We start from the raw sequence: 9,040 nt of genomic DNA, 5'->3' as shown, positions 1-9,040 counted from the left end.
TCTTCTCAGTACCCCTGCCCCTGTGATGGTTGGTACTTGGCTAATTATGCAGGGGTTAGTGTTAGCCATGTTAAACACTAACACTAAGCACCAGATTAGTCATGTACACTGTCTTAGCAATGACTTTCACTATCAAACCTGTAAATTAAGTTAAAAAAATAAAGAAAGAAACAATACAACATTAGGCCATGTTCACACAACATATGTGTTGTATCAATCACGACTGTTGTTGCAATTTGCTAATAAAATAATGGGATGCATCAAAAGAGGTATAGATGCTAAAGATGAGAACATAGTTTTGCCTCTTTATAAATCACTGGTCAGACCACATATGGAATACTGTGTACAGTTTTGGGCACCGGTATATAAGAAGGACACAGCTGAACTGGAGCGGGTGCAGAGGAGGGCACCAAAGGTCACTAAGGGAATGGGTGGGTTACAGTACCAGGACAGGTTATCACGCTTGGGGTTATTTACGCTAGAAAAAAGACGTCTTAGGGGCGATCTGATCACAATGTACAAATATATGAATGGACCGTACAGAGATCTTTGTAGTGGTCTTTTTACTCCTAGGTCTGTAACCATGACAAGGGGGCATCCTCTACGTCTAGAGGAAAGAAGATTTTATCATCAGCATCGGCGCGGGTTCTTTACTGTACGAGCGGTAAGACTGTGGAGCTCTCTGCCACATGATGTTGTCATGGCAGATTCATTAAATAAGTTCAAGGGAGGCCTGGATGATTTTCTTTAACAATATAATATTACAAGTTATGGGCATTAGATTTCCGATGATACGTTGATCCAGGGATTGTTCTGGTTGCCATTGGAGTCGGGGGGGGGGGGGAGTTTTCTCCCTGTGGTGGGGTGGTTGTCGTCTCCCTAGTGGGGGTTTTTGCCTTCCATGGATCAACACAGTAGGGTTTCCCTAGGTTGAACCTGATGGACTCTTGTCTTCTTTCAACCTTATTTACTATGTTACTATGTTACTATGTAATGGCCGTGATTTATACAACACATACGTTGTATGTAAATGAATAGAATCATGTCCAGAGCATATACACACATACTCTCCGGCCAGGATTCCATCCGCTCTATTGTGTGCAGCGGTGAATTGGGATGTGGGCAACACGGGTGCGCCCGCATCCGAATTCTCGGGCGCACCCGTGTTGAAGATCATCTTTAGTAACACCGGCCATTCTGTGATCCAGCTGGGTCACAGAATGGCCGGTGTTATACTAAGTGTGAACATGGCCTTACAGTGATTTATTTTTTTATTGAAATAATACCCACACCCTTTATTGACAATGTTATTAAAAAACTAAACCTGCAAGTCATCCTATTCTACCTAATCCAACATAGTCTTCAGGATATTGGTATCTGAAAAACAAAAAGAAAGAGATAACTTATAGGTGGGATCTTGACTTGCCACATACACTAGCCACAGTGGCTAGCACAGCAGGGATAAACACACAAAGTGCTGAAAGGTTGTGTTCCCACATTGCACCTTTAACATACAGTATGGCATCTGCAGTGGATACAGCCCATTTGTTGGTTTCCCAATTTTAGTACATGGTACACATGAACATTAAGCCTTATTATTTTTAGTCACATGGGCGCTGCTCACTTACCTGTGAATTGGCAAAGTAAGGAGGGGGTGCAAGTCTTTGTGACAAATTACATTGTCACATAGATGCATAATGCTTAGGGGTATACAAGTAAGAGATGCTACAATTAATATATATAATTATCTGCCAAATATCACCCAATAAAGATAATTTATATGGCTGCACAAACAATGGCTCCTTTATACAAGCTGATTGTTGAGAAAATGAGCGCTCCTATACCGATAAATGACCCCTGTAAAAGGGCCCTCACTATTGTGTCTGAACCTATTTATTTTCACAATCTTGAAATCCACCATAAAACACTAAATTTATGAGGTCCACAAACCTTGTGTGTCTGATAAAGTGGTGCAATGCATAGTAGCATACGGTTTACAAATTGTATAAAACTGTCCATCATAAGTGGCCATATTGCTGTAGATGGATCACACAGCTTCAGGGATATGTATACACAGCCTCAGTGTATAACTACTATACAACATATCTTAATCACATAGAGATAGAAGCAACATCAGTTCTCTCATAGACAAATGTGTGTGACCGTCAGGATCAGTGCAGGACTGGCCCACCAGAGGACCGGAGAATCCTCTGGTGGGCCCCCAGCTCTAGAACCTGCATTAACATTGACTGACATGTCGTTTCTCACTGGTTCTTCATTGGTGGGCCCCGAGGATCATTTTCTCTGGTAGGCCCCAGATACCCCAGTCTGACACTGGGCAGAATAGTGGATCCCAAACTGCAACTCACATATAATGGCAGCACTAGCTGTAGGGCGCGAACAGATATTGAAGTGCTGCATTAATTTGTTTTGTATAACTTGTCAACGATTCATTGTGGTATTTCCTGATCATAAAACGAAATACCTTAACACTATGTGAGGCGAAGCAAGATGGATATAGGGAATCCACATCTTTTGCATATGGTTTATTTGCAAATATTTCCATGTGATATATGTGCCGTTTTGTATAGTAACATGTGTTTCCAAGGCTGTATCTAAAACAAAAATAATTGTTTTGTATTAGAAACCATATCTCTCTCAGGTACATATACTGTACAGGAAGACATATAATGTACAGCAAAAAAACACCTGTCAGCTCTAGTTGCTTTGTTTTTCTTTCTGAATGGAACATTTCATAAAAGGCAATCCTTTAGAATTTATAGGACTTTTTCTTCCACCACACCTTAGGAAGAAGGACAAACTGTCCATGCAAAATTAAAATAGAAAAACTTGGTGCATAGGTCTATGGTTGTTATCCTTCTACAAGAAAAGGGTGGACATTACTCTATTTACAAGCCATTCTTCATCCAAAATGTCTTCTGTTCATCCTTTTTTGCAACTTGGTATCTATATCTTCTTTCTAGTGACTGGAGTATTAGGAAATCTATTCATCCTGATAGTTTATTTCCTAGACTGGGTAAAAACCCATCATTGCAACCCATCAATACTTATAATCAGCAGCATTGCTGTCATCAGTATCTTCTATCAAGGAACAATTACATTCGGTAAGGTCGCTGCCTTAATGTTTCTGGAATTCTACATGCAAGTCTGGGTGGTTATTCCTTTGGCGGCCATCATGTGCTCACTGGCATTCTCAAGCATTTGGTGTTCCACCTGCCTGTGTTTCTTCTATTGCATTAAGATTGTCAATTTCCGAGGGTCTTTCTTCTACAAGCTCAAGACAAAGGTTGAAGTCATTGTACCATGGTTACTCATTATTTCTGTTGCTGCATCTTGGTCACTTGGAGTACCAGCCTACTGGGATCTCTATATGGACATTAAGGTTGTGACTGCCACAAATGTAACCTCAATTCTTTCCTTTGCTGTTAGAAGCAGGTGCCAATGTCTGTTTCAGATTTACACAATGATTGCCGCCATTGCTTTTGCTATAATATTGACCACTGCTGGAGCCATTGTTACCTCTTTGTGTAAGCACATGATACGGATGAAGAAAAACAACGAAGGTTCCGGAAATTCAAGAATTCATTCTCATTTATTGGCGGCAAAAACTGTGACCTCTCTCCTTGTACTGTATCTGATATTCTATGGATTCCTGAGTTCATTATTTAGTTATGTGGATAATAACAGAAGCCTGATATTTGACCTTTCATTTTTTGTGATTTCCAGTTTCCCAACATTTAACTCTATTATACTTGTAATAGGAAACCGGAAGTTGTCAAACAGCTTAAAGGAACTTTTATGCATGAGACCTCATGCTGCTAATATTGAAGTCACTGTAACTACCCACTAGAGATACGATGACCCGCTGCTTAGTATCTCCATTCACTTATATACTGATTTCCATCCTTTATTAAGCATAACTTTGTATATTGTCTTGATATTTCTGCAACAAATAAATATTTATTTTGCCTGTAGAGTTCTTATTTATTATTCTATGGGTGCCCTATGCAAGCTCATATTATAAGTAGACTTTTGTCCGAGGAAAGCCTTAGTAACAGTTTGTCATAAACAATCGATATAAGCCTGGTAATAATGATCACACTACAGAGGTCGCACAGACAATTGAGGTTCTATTCATGTAAACAATGAAACGCAGCAAAAACACAAATATGGGAGCATAATCAGAATTGGAGATCAGTGATTGACTGATCACAGGTTGAGAATTTTCGTAATATCCATTTTTAACTGTTAGATGTAGCCGGGCTCGTCTGCAGCAAATACACATTACTATGTACAGGTAAGACTACCATGGTATGTTCTTTTGAAAGACAAAGTAAAGTGTACAATACATTAGGTGGTAAGCTGTGCTCCCATAAAATATATCAAAGCTTTTATACAGATGCAAACACATTGATGGAGATTTTGCTAAACCAGTGCAAAGTGGAGTAATTGTAAAGCAACCAACAAGACTGTTGACTCTGTTTCAAAAAGGGCATATCAAATATGTGATCTGGAATCTGATTGGTTGTTAAAGCCAACTGGTCCAGTTTACCTTTGCACAAGTTTGAATGTACTTTCTTCACTGAGATATATTTGTCAAGATGGCATTATGGCAATTTTTTCTACTTTTTTTTCACAAGCACAATCAATTGACAAAAACAAATGGATAAAGTTGTAAGTGGATACTAGTTCACAGTAGGTAAAAAAAAAGGACTCATGTATACTGTATAAAACGGCCGTGAATGTATGGAAGATGTAATTTGAGGCTTTGTTCACACAACATAAAAATAAGGGGAAAGACAGCCATATTTGTCAGGAAAAGTTACAACCGTAATTTCAAAAATATAATGTGCCCCACTGAAGGCAAGGGGAAATTGGATATCAGTGTATACACTGATACACATAAAATAATGATTATGTCCTTTACTTGGATGAAATTTAGTAAAATATGGCTGTATTTTCACCTCAAAATAAGGTTCAGCCAAAAATACTACCTCAAAAAAAATGTTGCGTAAACATGTGTTGGAAGGGGGCAAAAAAGGAACACTATTAATTTTGTGAAACCACAAAAGTAAAGAGGGATCAATAAGCAAAGAATAAGTAACCCTCTACCCCCCCCCCCCCCCCAAAAGAAATAACCACACAGATGATGCAAGCATATACTAAAGTGATAGATAGATAGATAGATAGATAGATAGATAGATAGATAGATAGATAGATAATAGATAGAGAGATAGATAGATAGATAGATAGGAGATAGATAGATAGATAGATAGATAGATAGATAGATAATAGATAGATAGATAGATAGATAGATAGATAGATACATAGATAGATAAAGTTTTTTCCAAATGATTTCCTAAAAGCGTGAAAATGAATTCAACAAATAAGAATGATCCAAAAATAAAGGGGTCAGTATTCTGGAAAAAAATTTTCTTGAGCTCAGTGAAATATTTACGGACTACCAACATGTTAACATAATAATTCTGGTCGCTTTTCATGTAATTTTTCCTTACTGGCTCAGTAACATCACACCATCTGATTTAAGTTCTAGAAGCCACCAGAGATTGTCAGGTTAAAATGCTCTCTACACCCATAAATTAAATGTTCAATGTACTTTCACTTATCTGTTTCTAATAAACTGGAATGCCTCCTCACCCCCTCCCATCCCTGATCCTGCTTGGGAGTCGGGAGCCTCTTTGACACTTTGCACAGGAAAATAAAAGCATTTCTCTACGCAGACAAGCACAAACAGATATATGAAGGGTACCTTCTGTCTCCTTGCCCTAACATCTATCTATGGCTATGTTCACACAACATCAAAAATATTGAAAAGGGGTCCAATTTTAATACTTAAAAGAATGTCCATTTTTGCCGAGATTTAACTGACTGCAATGGCAATGCATTGAAGTCAATGGGAAGACAGACGTCCAATGCACACAGTGTATTAAATAACGGACGTTTTGCTGCGGGTGTCAAAATAATGAACATAATCATTATTTTCGGACGTCTTTTGCAAACAGCGGACGTTTTTTATTAGTAGTTCACACACAGTTTTTCTTTTGTCACCGTTCTTTCTCCGTTTTACTATTAAATTCAATGGACTTTTCAATTAAGCCACAGCCAAAGTCCAATTAGTAATCCCAAACTAGTATAATGTACAAACACCAGTCATTGCACTAAGGGGAGGCCAGACTGCTAAAAAATGTCCGTTATTTTAGACTCAAAAAACGGACGTCATTTTAAACGGAGCTGAAAAAACTTTATGTGAACATAGCCTAAAGTGTCAGCAATTTTAAATGTGAATTGCAGCTGAAATTCACTTTAAAGCGAACGTATCACTAGGTACATTGCTTTGTGTTTTCTACATGAACAGATCAGCGCTAGCGAAGGAATGCCAGTGGCGTCGTCCATTTTGTGAACCACTGCCCAGATCCCATACACGGCATTGGTCTATTCCAGATCACAGGCCTGTCATGAAGCACTGGGGGCGGCCCCGCTGGCCCCCAGTGTGGTGAAACCCCCTCCCCTTTGTGACATGGCTCCATTAGAATCAATGAAGCTGCGTCACAGAGGGGATATCTTCACACTGGGGGCCAGCTGCCCCCCCCCCCCCCCCAGGTGCTTCATGTCGTGTCAGTGCTTGGGAGCAGACCAGTGATGTGTGCGGGAACCGGGCAGTGGTTAAAACAAATGGACTGAGACACCAACATCCCTGCGTCAGTGCCAGTCTGTTCATGTAAAAAAACACAAAGCGATGTACCTAGTGGTACATTCACTTTAAAGTTCTCTCATAGACATGTGTGTGACTGAGAATGGTATATTCCAATCTGCAATGCACATACTCTATAACAGCAACAGCAATAGAGAGTGAACAGACATTATTACGCTGCACAATTTTATTTTTTAGACTGTGACCCTTATGACTCCATGTGCTGTTTCCTTAATCATAAGGCTGCAAGCGTTAACACTATATGAGGGGAATCAGATAGATAGATAGATATAATCCACATGCTTTGCAAGTGTATAAATGGGAATTTTGGTTAGTTTGCAAACATTTCCATGTGCTACGTGTGCAGCTTGGTATAGTAATGTATGTTTACAATGCTAGATCCACAGGGCTCGGCAGCAAAAAAAATGTCTTGTATTAGAAACCACATACACAATATGTACAGGAATGAATCTGCCAAGCATATTTTCCTTTCTCACTTTATAAAAGGGCAAAGGAACATTTGATGTAAGGCAATCCTCAAGGATTATAGACCTTTTTCTACCAACAAGCCAAAGGATGTAAGACAAATTGTCTATGCAAAATGCATATAAATAATTACAGTAGGAATACCTAGTACACAAGTCAAAGGTTGCCATACTACTTCAAGGTGGCAATGCACATTATTCTCAAGCCACTCCTGATCCAACATGCCTTCTTTTAATCCCATTTTACAAGTTGGGATTCATATCTTCTTTCTGGTGACTGGAGTATTAGGAAATCTATTCATCCTGATAGTTTATTTCTCAGACTGGGTAAAAACCCATGATGTCAATCCATCCACCCTTATAATCAGCAGCATTGCTGTCATCAATATCTTCTATCAAGGAACAATTACATTCAATGAGATTACTAATTTAATGTTTATGGAGTTTTACGGACAAGTCTGGGTGGTTATTCCTTTGGTGGCCATCATGTGCTCACTGGCATTCTCAAGCCTTTGGTGTTCCACCTGCCTGTGTTTCTACTATTGCATTAAGATTGTCAATTTCCAAGGATCTTTCTTCTACAAGCTCAAGGCAAAGGTTGCAGTCATTGTACCATGGTTACTCATTATTTCTATTGCTGCTTCGTGGTCTTTCGGAGTACCAGCCTACTGGGATCTCTATACGGACATTAAGGTTGTCACTGCCAGAAATGTAACCTCACTTCTTTCCTTTGCTGTTAGAAGCAGGTGCAAATGTCTGTTTCAGATTTACACAATGATTGCCGCCATTGCTTTTGCTATAATATTTATCACTGCTGGAGCCATTGTTACCTCTTTGTGTAAGCACATGATACGGATGAAGAAAAACAATGAAGGTTCCGGAAATTCAAGAATTCATTCCCATTTATTGGCGGCTAAAACTGTGACTTCTCTCCTTGTACTGTATCTGATATTCTATGGATTCCTGAGTTCATTATTTAATGAAGCAGAAAATGCCGGCACCTTGATGTTTGACCTTTCATTTATGGTGGTCTCCAGTTTCTCAACATTTAACTCGATTACATTGATATTGGGAAACCCAAAGTTGTCGAACAGCTTAAAGAAGCTGTTATGTATGAGACCTCATACTGCTCATACTGAAGTCCCTGTAACTACCCACTAGAGGTATGACAATCTGCTTCCTATAAAACCTATTATTTCTTCTGTATTTTGATTCACCTGCATACTGTTTGTCTTCATCCTTTATGATAGAGCATGGCTTTTTGTATTGTCTTGCTATTTCGATAACGAAGATTTCTTATATCTCTTTTGTCTGTACTTTAGATCGGATTGTATAGCATACAGTAGAATCTATTGGCTTACATTGTAAAAAACCAACAAACATTGCAATGTATATGTGTTCTTGCCAGACACAATAGCATAGACAAGTATGCTATTCAATACACATACATACTGTACACGTATATACAAAAGTTAGAGAGCCATACTGTATGTAGGAGACCACAGAGCAACTAAACACAAGCAGAGAACCTTTCCTGAAACACATATAAGGCATGCTGGAAGTTGTAGTTCAAGACCACTGAGTAACTAATTACAAACAGAATAATTGATCTAAAAACTCAATTTCAAGCGGAGTCCGCACAGTGATCTTCACTTAAAGTTTCACCTGTCCTATAGACTCAATGATATTCTTAAAGTCAATCCACTGTCCATTCAAAGAATTAACTTGTCAATTCTTTGGATGGAGAGCGGAGGCGCCTGAGAAATTCTATTGAATCAATGGGACAGGCGGAATTTTAAGTAGTGTCTGCCGCGCAGGCTCC

The 9,040-nt window shown here is 38.9% G+C and overlaps 2 protein-coding genes across 2 annotated transcripts; both read left to right on the top strand.

Annotated features, from left to right (window-relative positions):
• The first annotated feature begins 2,932 nt into the window (after positions 1 to 2,932).
• On the top strand, positions 2,933 to 3,871 carry LOC138800022 (taste receptor type 2 member 8-like). The gene has a single exon (XM_069981832.1). It carries the CDS (start codon positions 2,933 to 2,935, stop codon positions 3,869 to 3,871), a length of 939 nt encoding a protein of 312 aa, XP_069837933.1.
• A 3,569-nt stretch (positions 3,872 to 7,440) lies between these two features.
• On the top strand, positions 7,441 to 8,379 carry LOC138800021 (taste receptor type 2 member 40-like). The gene has a single exon (XM_069981831.1). The coding sequence runs from the start codon at positions 7,441 to 7,443 to the stop codon at positions 8,377 to 8,379; it is 939 nt and encodes a 312-aa protein (XP_069837932.1).
• Positions 8,380 to 9,040: the final 661 nt, after the last annotated feature.

The sequence above is a fragment of the Dendropsophus ebraccatus genome, chromosome 8, assembly GCF_027789765.1.
Source record: "Dendropsophus ebraccatus isolate aDenEbr1 chromosome 8, aDenEbr1.pat, whole genome shotgun sequence".
Lineage (NCBI taxonomy): Eukaryota > Metazoa > Chordata > Amphibia > Anura > Hylidae > Dendropsophus > Dendropsophus ebraccatus.
This window is presented reverse-complemented; position numbering and strand designations above follow the sequence as displayed.

Excerpts from the sequence above, each read along its gene's own strand:
- LOC138800022 (XM_069981832.1), top strand. The coding sequence starts at position 2,933 with ATGTCTTCTGTTCATCCTTTTTTGCAACTTGGTATCTATATCTTCTTT.
- LOC138800021 (XM_069981831.1), top strand. The coding sequence starts at position 7,441 with ATGCCTTCTTTTAATCCCATTTTACAAGTTGGGATTCATATCTTCTTT.